At 38.5% G+C, this 15545-nt stretch overlaps 1 protein-coding gene across 2 annotated transcripts in view; it reads right to left on the bottom strand.

Annotated features, from left to right (window-relative positions):
• PTPN1 (protein tyrosine phosphatase non-receptor type 1) overlaps positions 1 to 14488 on the bottom strand; it is a 67993-nt gene extending 53505 nt beyond the window's left edge. Inside the window, exon 1 of one of the 2 annotated variants that reach the window (XM_075176469.1) lies at positions 14334 to 14488. In XM_075176469.1, the coding sequence (XP_075032570.1) occupies positions 14334 to 14402 (69 nt within the window). In that variant the 5' untranslated portion in view covers positions 14403 to 14488. The remainder of the gene's footprint in view (positions 1 to 14333) is intronic. The other variant, XM_075176470.1, reaches the window with a different exon arrangement.
• Between the last annotated feature and the right edge of the window lie 1057 nt (positions 14489 to 15545).

The raw sequence follows: 15545 nt of genomic DNA, 5'->3' as shown, positions 1-15545 counted from the left end.
GCTTACATCCATACACTTCATTATCTTTCAGTCAAATCCAAGTATTGTTTGTTTCTGAATTTATTGTGGGACTCCGTAAGAAATGCCTTGGTAAAATCTTAATATACACAGATCCACCATCAATAACTTTAGAGTTTGACGTAATCATCTCTCAGCAGAAAAACTGTGCTTCCTTGCATCTTGCAGTTTGCTTAAAAAAAAAATAATTATTGATTATTTAAGTAATTTCCCTACTATTGTTGTAAGAGTAATATGTCCATAGTTATTTTCCATTACAGTAATTTTTATATAATCCTCTGGTCCTAGTTGTCTACTTGAAAAAACCTCTCTCGCTAGTTTCTGCAGTTAACTAAATAAACTTAAGCCCATGGTGCCCAATATTAATGATGCTTTCAAATTATTGTTTACATTAAAAGCAATTCCACCTTTCTTTTCTAAACGGTAAAACCGGGAAGTATTATGATCCAATCATCAACATCGCTTGACATGAAGAGTTCAGGGAGCTTTTTTCCTAAAATGTAGGCATTTGTACTAACAGCGATTAAAATTGTACCGTTTTCCTTAATCTGACACTATTACCGGCACAATCGTCATCAATTTAGGGAGGTGGCTGGATTTACCAATTTTTAGGGAAACTCCGATAACTAGTTGATCAAACATCTAAACTCCTCACGAAGAACCTCTGCTCCCCTAGTACCGGGATGCAAGCCGTTTCTTTTGAATGATGCCTTATCATACTTGGGTAAAAGTAGCAGCTAATGATGTCAAGTCCCATTCTGCTATAAGACACAGATCTAAGAGATGACCAAGAGACAGGCAATTGCTGCCAGCTGACATTCCTGCTCTGAGAACAGGAGACATGGCTTAGTGTTAGAGGGGGTGCTAATACAAATAGACGTCTGCCTAAAAAGACAAGAAAAAATAAAAATAAAAATTACCAATGAGTATATTAGTATACACATTTATAAATATATTTTCGTTTTAGTGACTTTTTAAAGTGGGCCGGACAGCTACACACAGTGGAAGCTTTAGTGATGTCATTACTTCCTATTAAATGTAGAGGCTGGATTCAAATATATAATTGCTCAGCCCACAAAATGGCTGCTTTCACAAAGCGTAGGTGACTGTATTAAATGGACAGTGCAATAGGAAAATGTACAGTCATGTACTCCATAATCTCTCTATATGCAGCTCCCAGTGAAAGGAGAGTGTGCTAGCTACTTCCTTCCCCAGTAACTGCTGACCTCTCTCTGAACACAGTTCACACATTTCTCCGAAGTACAGTGAAGAACATCCTCTCTCACATATTAACACAGATGTACACTTATTTTCTTCATTTCCAGATCTGCTCGCTTTACACGGTCAAACTACATGGTTTTGCAAAAATTCATGCATTCTCAAGTTAATCGTTAACCAAAACCAACTCAAAATTGTGTACAGTCAAGCAAAAATGGAAGGAAAAAAAAACTACAATCAGGTTGTTATCTGAAAAGGAACAGCTCTAAAATGTTAGAGGAGAACAATGCTAATCATATTATTGGTAGAAGGAGCCGACCACTTAAAGAAGATGCTCATTTTTTGCAATTCATATCTTTATTCCTACCACAATGATTTTCAAGCATTGCTATTCATTTATGTATGCAGTTTTAGGGACTGAACACATAGGCATTTGAGGGGGCATATTCAATTGGCCGAGTTACTGTCAAAAGAAATACAGTCGGCGCACCCATGGCTCATGGAGCTGCAAGTAAGAAATCAGGTTTAAAATTACTGTATTAACAGTAATGGTGCAGATTTCTGCTTGTGGCGCCCTTAACTAAAGGTGCGCCGGCCATGTTACTTTTGAGAGTAACGCGGCCAATTAAATATGCCCTTTTGTGTTATATAGTGTGTTCTCAAGTGTCCAGCAGCATAATGTACTTGGCATTAGTGTGAACACTGCAAGTTATGTTGAAACTGGTGCATAGTAAATAGGAGACAGAAAGAATGTTCTCCACATAACTTTTTTTTGGTGGATCAGCATTAAAGGACATTCAGTCTTTAAGAAGGCATGTTGAATACAGCTTTGCAAAGTTAAGATTTAAACTGAACAATAACTGATGCTGAAAAACTACAATATTGTTTCAACAATGTAAATGAACAAGAATCCTAGCTTCTTGCCAAGTTTTATTGTAATAAATCACCTTTAATACATCAGCTGATATCTTCAGCATATCAATAGGTGGTTACAAGAAGGGTCGTAACTAGAGCTGTGCAATAGGGGCGACCGCCCAGGGCACAACGCTGAAGTGGGGCGTAGTTTATGAATATTTTAGGTTAATTTGGTTAAAACTGAGGGCTGGGGGAAGGGAAAATTTTGTTTCTTGCCCCAGGAGTATTTTAAGAAATTTTAAGTTACAGCTCTGGCTCCAAACAATATAAATACATGTTCATTTTCTCCACTGAAAAGCGAATATGATATCATCAGTACTCTCTTCAGCATACAAGAATCTTGGAGGTTGATAGCTTTTAAGGTGTGCACTCTGTGGCTCCAGTAACTGCAGATCTTACGTTTTATTGTCACATGGGGCAAGAAGTTACAGCAAATACAGGTTAGGTGACAGGTCAAAAATGACTGTGGCTCTTCAGTAGTCAAGTTCAAGAGTGTCATAAGCACTTTATATGATGCAGAGTTCTGTGGGGCTCTTGGAATGTTGGCACAGAAATATTATTGGCATAAAGCACAGGGAAGAGAGGACTGTGGCATAGAGTTCCTGTGTAGTTTTGTCTCCTAAAGTTCAGTTTCACATCCTTTTAATACATCTCAACAGACCAAGCCTAGGTAATAGGAAAGGGAAAGATCTGCTTTTTGCTTTTTTTCTTCTCTCCATAAACGGTAAAAAGTAAATGCAGGAAGTATAGCAGCACAGAGGGGAGGACACAAGGCTTCAAAACAAGGTCTTGTTATTACACATAACAATTCACAACAAGCTGCTTATTACACACTCTGTTGTCATTATTTCGCTCATTTATCAGGCAGTAATAGGTTATTCTGCTTCCTCCAATGTTAGGACTTGTGGAGTGCATCTGCATTAATATAGAATCACATTTGTAACATGTTTAACTTTAAAAATAGAGTAATGCATTTACCCCTGGTGATTTAGTGGGGACAAGGTGAATTTGGCAGAGTTATGTTGGTAGCAGTGACTATTCACCTACCATTGGGCACCACACTGGTACATAGATGACAATTACTGTTGGTGTGGTTGATATGGCCAAGCACACTATTCCCTTTTCTTACCGATAGCCTAGACCATGTTAAAATGTTATGTGATTTGGTACATAAGGTGAATATTGACCACCAATAACACCATATACACTTTTATCAGTCAGCACCAGCTAGGAAATGGTCCCTTTTCATCTGTACAATATTTTCATGAAAACATTTAATATCACGTTTAGTCATCTATTGCTACAAAAGAGGAAACCATTCTCAGAAGGGATGGTCCTTGAGTTGACAGTTCTTACTGTTAAAAGGAAATTACAGCAATTTACAGCATCACCCAGCTGAACACCGTCAGATGCAGGCCAAACAAAGAAATAGGAGGCCATCCAGGTTTAACTAACAGGAAACACTGCAAAATGGAACAAGTGCTATAGCCGGACTTGAAAAAAATCCAGATGCCTAGTCAACATAGTATCCAAAAAATGTGTTTTGTACCAACTATGGCACATGGCTGGAAGAATCAAGAAAGACTCAGCAGGAAGGTTTGTTTGAAATCATAATCTGGTGAAGTTTTCTGTATCTAACAACAGATTCAGGGTTTTTGGCTAAGATCATGTATAGTATGTTCTAGGAGGGTATGCAATGGACAGACTACTTTTATATTATAAATTATTTTCTGGATGGCATGGTGCATGTGCCATTATAGACACCAATCCCCAAGATATGGGTGGTGTGGGGTGTGGTCATGATGTTCCCACCCACTGAACCACCTGGTGTCCCCTCATTTCTGGTGTGTGGAGGTTAGCAGATTCCAGTGCTCTGAAGGTAGTTTCAGCAAATACCCAGAACAAAAAGGGACCACCCCTAGCCTTGATAACGAAGGTGACTTGAAGAGAATAATGTGATTTTGGCAGTCTACCATTATTCTGTAAACAATCACCTACCAAGTCTAAATGCTTTATAGCATGCATGATTCCTTATGTTTCCTTCCACGAACTCCAGACTTGTTTGCAAACTAATCCAACAGTGCTTATCATCCATTCTCTCACCACAGGTGTTTATGATCATGACTACCTTATATTAATGTTTAAACTCTGTGTGGGAGAACAATTCCTTCCACTGCAATGTTTCTGCATTTTAAATATTCATGTTTTTAAAGTCTCTAACACATCATCACCTTCAGTTACAACCCACGTTTTTGAATGACCATATATAGGGCAAAACCATGCCTCCATTTCCATGTACAGGCTAAAATAAATTGATCTTCACTTATATAAGCACATACTTCTAAGCCAGAATCAAACCTCATTTTGCACAAAACAACAAGTCAAATGAACATTGCTGGATTTTTGAAGCAACAGATGTTCCTCGAAGGCCTTACAGTTGATCATAAACGACCACCAAAAAACTAAAGTGCACTAGGTCCCCTACTCGTAGGGAAGGCAGCCATTTTATGGTCCAGCTACTAGCGATTGCATTGTAGCGTGATGCACAAAGAGAGGTCACTGGTTCTGTGTTTTCATGAAGATTGTTTCAGCCCACGAAATGGTCCGTAAAAGTCAACAAGGGAAAAAAGGCCTTGCATCAAATATAGTAAATCCACAAAGACAAATAAGAGCCTCAGATGGAAATATACTGTAAAGATTCCAAAGAAAAAAGGATTTGAAGATAAAACTTATTTTCCAGTTTCAGAACTCAATTTGTTTTACATATGTTTATGTGCAATAAACAGAGCACAGCTGACAAAGGCTTCCAACAGCAGCCACAAGCAACTTTATTTCTGTCGGATATCAAAGAAATGGGTATACATAAAGTCATGGGAGAGGGGAGAAAGGTTAATAAAAGCTTGGGAAGAATTTGAGTTTCTGGTTCAACAAAGATTTGATTAGGTCTGTATAAATGTATGCAATTTAGATTCAGGCAGAGAGGTAGCCAATAGTGCCACATCTGACTTTTGAACATCCATTAGGGAAGTCTGATGGCTGTACACATATAGTCATAGCAGTCACTGTATGACTGCAGTTTGAGGAGTGAACAACTGAATTCTTGATGGACAAAGTTGGTGGTCAGTAGAGCAGTTTTGACTGACTTGGTCAAAAATCGGTCAAATTAGCTGACACTATTCCTGGCCACTCACAAACCATTCCTGCCACACATGACCAATATAGAGCTTAGATGCTTAGACTAATAGAGCTTGGATGCTCTTCTTAACTTAAGCTGGTCTGAGCTATATTCTGATTATGCTGCAATATCTACAAATTTGGTCAGTGTTTCCAGCAATTCACATGTTATAACTCTTATCTTACATTTAACCGTCCCTGTTGGACTGAGCATGGACATATCTGTTACATCTGCTTTTAAGTTTCTGGAGTGTGACTGATGTTGCGGATACTCCTGCAGGGTGAATACAACAACTTCACACATCCAAAGCTCTGTAAAAGAGCAGTGTTTAGAGGGCAATAAAAGGGGAATTCCAAAGTACTATAATTGCAATAATTTCCACAATGTCTATGAACACAGCAGTTCTGTGTTCTATAGCTCTACTTCCTCTACTCAGTCTCAATGGCATGTAAAATGCAGATGTGATGCTACCTGATATTATTTACTATATACTCAAGACAGCATCCTACAACCTCCAAAATACATTGTGCATAACACTCATACAGGAACAAAGAAATAGTCACCCAACAGTTTCAAGTGTATAGTCATGTGTCCCAGGAAAACAATGGGAAAATAAAGTTGGTGGCAGGAGAAAAATATTAGTGTTGTAATGTATATGCAGAAATCAAATGCCCACGATACACATCTCTCCCTTCTGAACTCAAGACAATCGCTGGTGGCCTCTTTTTTTTTTTTTATTAAATTTATTGTAACCCAGCAGCATAGCACTCAAGAATAGTTATGTGCTGTATCAATTGTAATATTAGAGGGAATGACCTGTGATTTTATTAGCCAACACTTCTTCCTGCACTGTAAGCTCCTGGCCAGTGTTCACAACGTAACAGAGCAGCAACAATAAAAAACTAAAAGTGAGACATCCATGAAAGCCGTGACTTATGCTTAAAAGTAGCAGCAAATTCAAAGAAAATGTGTACATTTTTAATTGACTATATGTATAAGGCATATGAGGGATGGGGAGTAATCTGCAGTCAGATATTAGCAGATAGACCATCATATTGCTGATCAAAACAAATTTAATATGAGAATATTTATTGCTTGTGTGACATTACCTCAATATCAAGATGGACCCGTCTATCTTAAACCATATTTTGATACCTGAAAAGATGGACTCTTTCCACCTCTGCCACAACTGTCTTAAAATCACAGGTGCAACAAACATTGCTTCTTAGCTTTAAATTAAAACAGCAACAGTGACTGGCTAACACAACTATGTATCACAGTGAAAGAATCCGATTAAATCAATAAGACCTGGCATACTTAATGCCTGTGAAACTAGAGCACTCTTATTGCTGAGAGAATTGTTTGATCATTTTGATGCAAAGTAGCATTACCGGTGCAGGAGTCACTGTTGCATTCTATGGAAAAACATGTTCTACATATCAAAAATTAAGCAAATATTTCACGGTGGCTTAGTGGTTAGCACTTCTGCCTCACAGCACTGGGGTCATGAGTTCGATTCCTGACCATGGCCTTATTTGTGTGGAGCTTATATGTTCTACCCGTGTTTCCGGGTGCTTCGGTTTCCTCCCACACTCCACAAAAAATCAAAACATACTAGTAGGTTAATTGGCTACTATTAAAAAAAAAAAAATTGACCCTAGTTTCTCTCTCTGTCTCTGTGTGTGGATATTAGGGAATTTAGACTGTAAGCTCCATGGGGCAGGAACTGATGCGAGTTCTCTGTACAGCACTGCGGAATTAGTGGCGCTATACAAATAGGTGATGATGATGATGATCTCTCCTGTCTGAACGATGCAAGTACACAAAAGATCAGGATTGATACTAAAAGACATACAAAGCAACATAAGTAAATACGTTTGGGGTACAAAATCTGACAATATCATTAACACCTTGACTATAAAAAATAGCAGAACAGTAAGAAATTGACATAGGAAATGAATGCATTTTCAATCAACAGTCCTAAGAGAAAGCACAAACTGATGGTAGTTAACAATTGTTAACAAGTCACAACCTACAGATTGTAAGGTCCTGCTTACCTCTGTCTGTCTGCTAATACCCAGTCTTGTTTTATTAGTTTGTACCCAAATGTAAAGTGTTGAGAATTATGCTGGCACTATATAAATAAATGTTACTAATAAACATTCCAAACGTACACTAAAATATAATCAGACAACACTCCAATGGAAAGGGCATAAAAAAAGGAATTATATATACCGACAGCAGGCAGATCTGAAAGCTAAAGTATATATTCAGACAGATTTATAGGGCATCTATTACATGGAATGCTTGGCGGCCTAGGGTTTCATGGATAAGAGTTTTTCCTGTAATTCTGAACATCATGCATAAAATATAGAACATATTTAGAAATTAGTTGTCTTTCCCATGCTACGCCTGGCATAACTGGGCAGCACGGTGGCTTAATGGTTGGCACTTCTGCATCACAACACTGGGGTCATGAGTTTATCCCGACCACAGAGTTTGTATGGGTTTCCTCCAGGTGCTCCAGTTTCATCCCTTACTCAAAAAACATACCGTTAGGTTGATAGGCTGCTGACAAAACGAACACGTGTGTGTGTGTGTGTTTGGGAATTTAGACTGTAAGCTCCAATGGGACAGGGACTGATGTGAATGACATAGTATGGACAGCAAATATTTGAGGAAATCAGGTTGATGTGAAAGCTAAATTGTGTTAGATGCAAAATTAGATTATATCGGGATGTAAAATTATCTAATGTGGTATCAGACGCTACCCCCTGACAACATGTGTATAAAAGGAGGACTGTTTGACCTGGCAATGTAACATTTTCCATCTGAACTGCTGGATAATCCCCAGTACCACAAACTGCTGTGTAAAAGTTCTTGTCAGGACTCTTGAGCAATAAACCATTACTGCTTGAAGATTCTGTCTGCGACTATTACCTGCTGTATCCTGTGAGCAACAGAATAGAGCTTACATTCTAATTCGTTCCTCGGCTGTCCTGTATTGAACCCAGCAGTCCTGATCCATAGTAAGCGGTCAGGAGCTACCAGCCAGCCCACAGCAAAGAGGCATTACAGCGACTATACCAGAAGTAAGTGATTTAGGGTGCCGCAAAGGAGCCAAGTGGCGTCAGCCGAATTCTCCTATAATTATTGCGCAGTTGGCACCAGTAGGAGTGGTCAGCAAAAGTTGATTACTGACGGTTAGAAGAAACCAAGATAAACTGTGCAGGAAAAACATCCCTCCTTTTCTCCTTCCTCCCTACAGATCGGGTGGTGAAGTAAGCCCATCCGGTCACAAAGGCAATAAACCCACCTGTGTAAAAACACTGCTTTCAATATGTTTGGTGCCCCCATACTGTTACTAATAGTGTGTGCAGAAAGAGGCAATACATTAACATCACCATTACCTGAGTAGATTCACAACTACATTGGTAGGTATAATACCTTTATCCACCTGTTATATAGCCTACAAAAAACTGATTTGTAGTGCTGGTGCTTATAACATATAGGAAATACACTACACACCTGCACACCACTGTAAAAGAGAAAGGAAATTGGCACACACAACATTTACAGCAAATGTGCTGTCCCAACAGAAGCAATTAAGAGTGACACATTACTGGAACAGGACTCTGAGTGCTGCTGGTGATGACAGCTTGCTATGTCTCAGCATCCTAATGACCCAAGAGAGGGGACTGCTGACATCAACACATCCGCGCCTTCTAAGAGATGAAACTGAATGAATTACCAGCACAGCGAGGACAATAAAACAAAGACAGTAAGCTTCACATACGACAAAATTCTTCAAAGGAAGACTAAAAAAGAAAAACATTAAATGAGGCTGTCTTCCTCGCATTAAAAGAGCCACTAAGCCCCAAATACAAGCTGATGAAAAACGAAAGTGAATATGGCCTTAGCAAAATTATATGTACTCTTGCTCTCCGAGTACAAGCTATTGTTTTCACGTAACAGCAATTTTTGATATCTGCAAGGATTCCTGTGGTGTTCCTTCAAAGGATTTTCAAACAGAAAAAAATATTCCCCTATAATTACTGCCATATTACACCGCAATGTAGAGAATGTTTAGTGAAGCTTCCAATCTAATTTTCCTAAACAGAAACACACAGAGGTGCCAAGTTAATAGCCAATTAACTTACCACTATGTTTTCAACTGTGACAAATAGAACACAAGGAGAACAAATACAGAATCAGACCCCCTATGGAAAGTAACGAACACCGGTGAACTTATAATAAAATAACTAAAAATAGGCTGTGCAAAGGGCAGTCATTTTTTGCTACAAAACCCTTTAAGTAAAGTTTGTGTGCCGGCTGCATTGATGATGTGAACAGCATCTATTTTATGATTCTTTAAAATAGGATATTACTGCCTGTAAGCATGCAGTTACAATAAATTACATAGACCTGCTGACTTGGTGCCTCTCTCAAAAAAAAAAAAACAGTTTTGGTCCTTGGGGGATTTATGTACTAGGGTGATGGGAAGCAATTTTAACATGCACAAGCATGATTAGACAATCAGCATGATCAAAGACAACAGGGTTAGCCTTCTCAGTTATGAAGAATTCCCTGCCCCTACAAGCATACACAGACTTATACCTCATAAACCTCTTGGTGTAAACAAACATAGCAATTCTATCATTGGTACAGACTGCTAAATGGCTAGACCAATGGCATATTAACAGGGGTATTATCACTAGCAATCGCTATCAGGACCACAGGCTATGACTACTATATGCAATGATGTACACAAATAAGAGGGTACAAGCATGAGAGAGCAGAAAATAGCAGCATAAAAATTAAAGTCATTTCCAGAATCAGAAGGAAAGTAGATTGGTTAATGTAAATGATGAAGGACGGCCGTGGTTTCCAGCAGCTGACTGTCTTAAAGTTTCTACATTAAATAATTCATCCTTCAGATCTCCATGTTTCAATCATACCACACCACCAGTAGATGCACAGATATACCAGTTGCCAATAGCGGTTTTATTACCGGCACCTTATAACGCTCCTGCCTTGCAGAAGCCACATACATTTCCCCACTTGCAGCTATAGTTGTTAGTCATTTTTACTTTCTGTTTCAAGTAATTGTACAAAATTTGCTTATGATCCGCACCGCGCAATATATCTGCACTTTACAAATAAATGATAAAAATAATAATAGTAATAGTGAAAAAGCATGGTCAGATTCCAAAGAGCCACAGAACGGCAGGCAGAGCAGGTGGAGTTTGTGGGTTTAAGTGGGCCGCACAGTACCCTTTATCTCAGTAGTATGTTAAAACAATACATTTAATCAAAGAAACCTGTCTGTAATAACATACAATCCAAACATATTAAACAAGTGTCACACCTATAACAAACAAACAATTTACCAATAGAGTAGGAAGGAGCTGGGGCCGCAGGTGAAAGTTCAGAGGGTCGGCTGTTGCCCATCATTGATTTAGAATCATGTGCCCGTGATGTCATTAATTTCTTGTAATTTAATAGGCTGCATTCTCATTTATATTAGCTCAGCTCAAAATATGTCTGTCCCAATAATGTGAGGGTGGCAAATAAACGTTACGTTTCTATTATATTAACAGGCTAGTAATCTGGAGAACAAAATAATGTATTGCAAAAGAACCAATCCGTGAAAGTGAGGAGCCAGGGAAGATGAGATTCCATTCACAACATTGATGGCTCCCAAGAGTTAGGAATCAACAGTAACTTTAGGGACATTGACTACTTGGCCCTTGGGATTTGCACTGCCTTGTAAGCAATAATATTCACAAACATACTAATAAAAGTGTTAGCAGAGAACCATAATTACAAATGCACATTGTGTTCGGATCACAGGATAAGCATTTGGTGTATACTTTAGACTACTTGTCTTTCTAAGAATAAAATTGTTCATAACAGAATAGAAACAATATCTTGCAGTGAGGTTAATAACTAACACACTCATCCACCAATGTTACAAACTACTTATCATACTGAATAAGCTTGTATTTTAGATTTAAAGTCAGAGCAGGGATGTATGTTCCCACATGAGATAACATGTTGAACCATTGCTCTCCTAACCACAAAAAAAGTCAATTCACCTCACAAGGGGTTAGTGGAGCATTGCTTGCATCACTAGACATGCCAGTAACAAGGAAAATTCATCAGGGAGTTTTGATGTGACAACAGAACAACAGAGTCAGGAGCCTTCAAGGTAAACCTTGTGTAAGAACTGTGTAGGCGTAAGCATTTCTGAGCAGGAGCACAATATTTCAACAACTTCTACTACAGAGGTTTAAAGAAAATAAAATAGTACACAGCAGGTACGCATGTAAACATTAGCTGTTATACAATCAATTTAGCAGTATATTTAAGGTTTCCAACTAACAGTGTAAGTGTGAAACCATATCTAAATGAATTTGGCCTGTTTTCTGCTGTCTTCCCTATTATGTAACATTATACTTAATCCAAAATACTAACAGAAAGAAAAATATTTTTAATTCCTAGTGAAAGCGACTTAACATGAGAAAATGTGCTACATTGTCCTTTTCTGTTGACCTCAGTCCCCTTTTCCTCTACTTCATCCCTCCTTATATTAATCCTACCTTTTTATCATCAATGCACACAATCGTTCGGATGCTCAGATAGCTGTGAATTTTTACTGCAATTGCATCACTTTGGCTCTGATGACTTTGTATATATGTAAATGCTTCATTTATGTAGACATTCAATGCCTGTGATGGTTTGTTTTTGTAATCCAAAATAAAGTTGTTGAAAATTAAATAAATGAAAAAAAAAGACCCAAAACACACATGGAAATTATTCTTTTATATCAATGTAAGGACGGTTTTTAAATTATTGTCAAGACTTATCCAGTTTGTATCTTTCCCATGCAAGTGTGTTATGTAATATAAATCAATTTTCCTCATTATCTCCAGCATCAAAACTGTGAATTTATATTTGTGGTAAGCAAAGACACCATTTCTATTAAATGGAAAATACACCTAAACTTATATTATTAATTATTATTAAATCAAGTGTGATTCTTTAACATAAATGACTCTGGTTATGTGAAGATGACACAAGAAGTTATTAATTTTTCCTTTGGGTTTTCAGTGAAACTGCTATTAAAGATTAACAGTTTGCTAACAGTCACAGTGAACAGAGTGACTTAAAATGGCACAGAGGCGCTTTGGAACGGTCATAGAACAAAACACAGTCATCGACTCCATAGAAATAGTTGCTTTGACATTTTAAGCTGCAATCAGAAAAAGGTCACAGATGCTCTAATAAGCCATTTCAAGTAAATGTGTACAAATTTTCTGCAGAAATGCTTTCTATTCCTCTTTGCCTACTTCAAACAGAAGCAATGTCATCCTATTACCCACAAACATATTCTGTAATTATCCCAAAAAAATACCAAATTTAACTATTGATTGCTTATGGAAATGTTGCAACTAACATACCCAACAGAGAAATCAGAATCATTGTCAAAACAGCAAACAAAGTACATAGCCACATCCATTAGGGCATCATAGCAGAGGAAATTGATTGAACAGTGAAAGATAAAAAGTGCAAAACAAGGACCAGGATGAAGATCAATGAAAAAACTCTCAACCAGGACTATCAATAATAAAAAGGCTCTGTTTGGGGATGGAAGCAATTCTGATCATGCTGATTTGGTCACTGAAATATCAGAGTGTTCACTTAATTAATAAAACCAAACTTCATCACCTAACAGTATCACTGGAAACTGGTAATCAAGTTTGCTATGAAATGTGTGCAAAAAGACAATGCTCTGTCACTGCAAGAAGAAAAGGATGAGAGAAAAGTCATGAAAAAGTGTCTCTTACTGTGCCTTTGGGGGTTGAACCAATATTCAGCCTATCAATTCACCGGGAAATAGTGACAGCATTGAGGCTTGAGGCACAAAGTTAGGTAACTAGCTCCTAGAAACGAGTTGCATTCTCAATAATGTTGGTTCCACTGTGTGTAGATGACAAGATATAGAAATATGTCCTCGGATGCTAATGACGACAGGTCAAGGATATCACAATGACCATAATTTAGAAAAAAAATGGCAGATCATGGGTCAGACTGTCAGTAGTGTAAAAATGTGTTAAAGCATCAACTCTTTCATTCTGAACAGCATATTTACTAGAAGAGAGTAAGCATTGGAGACTGTGGACAATTCCAAAATAGAGTGACCACAGAAGTATCAGGATACCGCTCAGACCCCAGGGAATATTCTGAAGACCTAAAACCATCTGAAGTTAAACCACAAAGCTTCTTCCTTTACTGAAGCAGTCATTTGTAATAACTAGTAAAAACCTCAGCATTGTACTCAAGTTTACTAACACAAAGCAACCATTAAATAAGACAGCAAGTGTAAACTGAAAAACATTAATACCAACAAATGAAGTGTGTTTTAGTGATAACACACATATAAAAGGATTAGTCCAGTCATAGTGTCTAAATATTACTTTAACATATTGTACTAATAATTATTAGACAATTGTATGTCTGTCACTCAATCTACAAAACAAAGTAGCCACATGGCTCTACTGTTAATGAATTCACAATGCATACTTCTTGGGGATACATAAATGTATAGCCTTATCTGCACTTCCTGACAAACTACATATTTGTATCAGGATATTACATATTTCACTACAAAGATCACAGTTGCAGCTGTATTCCCATGATAAATGAAAACATGTTATGGGATTTGATGTTAATATGAGAATATCTATAAAGCACACAGACGTGAGATATGCAGAATAATTATTCACCTTTAGCTTCTGAGTACATAGATTCTTACTGAATGAGGTCAGGTATAAGAATCATGTGTGACGCCATAGGGATGGTATCAGATATGACTGACAGCTGTCAGTCATTAACCCCTGGCTGCCAAGCTGAGAGACAAGAGAGAGTGGATGTGTTCAATGCTGGAGGACATGAGAAGCCCCTGATTATCACGTGATCGCAGCCCAGGGCCATTGCTCCTTACCTGGTAGATGGAACCCCAACTGCTGTTCTTGTCCGCCTCTTGAAACTCTGTCTCTATATCCATATCCATATCTGGGCGCTCTCTCCTCTCCCTCCCGGCCGTCTCTTCCTCCTCCTACCGCTGCCTGACACAACTGCACGCAGCCGGAAGCGCGCACTCCCACCTCCCTCACGGCCGGCGCGTCATTTCCGCTTCAGGCGCAGCCAACCAGGGTAGAACGCGCTGGGGAGGTGCAAACCCGGAAGTGGGTTTATTCTTATGGCGTGTTGGCAGCTGCCATACAGCTACAGTTCTTCTGTGTGACCCCCCCCCCTTGTATGTGACCTAGAATGTGTTTCCAACATATCACTGTCACCCCAATATCTGACTTTCTACAGTGTCACCTCAATTTCTAACTCGAGGCGTCTATGGCCAACCTATCACTTTAGCTATTATTTTGTTAACCACAATCTTACCTACTACTGTGTGTTCTCAGTACCTATCATTGTGTGACCCCCAATATTTGACCTATCATGTCACCCCAGTATCTAATCTATCTGCGTGCTTTCAATACCTGACTTATCGCTCTGTGACCCCAATATCTGACCTATCAGTGTGACCACCCAACAACTAACCTATAACTATATCATCATCATTTCTTTATTTAGTGCCAGCAAATTTCGTGGTGCTTCACAATTGGGATCACACCAATACCTGCCCTATCGCTGTTTCATCCCTAATACCTGACCTATCACTGTGTGATCCCAATCACTGACGAATCACTCTGTGACCCCAATACCTGACCTATTACTTTGCCACTGAAATAGAAAAAATATGTTATGATCATTTAATAATTAAAATTAACGACACACAAAGTAGTTTCCAGTTTACCAAGAACTAGAGTTCCCTTTCTTCTCTGAATTAATTCTTTGTGTTAAATGTGTGTATCATATATAGTCTCAGCAGAGATCCTAGATGTAGGATTTACACTCCTACTGTACATATATTTTCCTTTAAACCAGACCTGTCCAACCTGCGGCCTCCAGGTGTTGTGAAACTACAAGCCCCAGCATGCTTTGCCAGTAGGCAACCTGTTAATAGCTGGAAGGGCATGCTGGGACTTGTAGTTTCACAAACATCTGGAGGGCCGCAGGTTGGACAGGCCTGCTTTAAACCACTTACACAGAGATTCTGCTATACATTTACACAGTAAAGTTAGCCATATACACTAAG

The sequence above is a fragment of the Mixophyes fleayi genome, chromosome 6 (genome assembly GCF_038048845.1).
Source record: "Mixophyes fleayi isolate aMixFle1 chromosome 6, aMixFle1.hap1, whole genome shotgun sequence".
NCBI classification, from domain to species: Eukaryota; Metazoa; Chordata; class Amphibia; order Anura; family Limnodynastidae; genus Mixophyes; species Mixophyes fleayi.
Note: the sequence above shows the minus strand (reverse complement) of the source record. Positions and strands in the feature narration are given on the sequence as shown.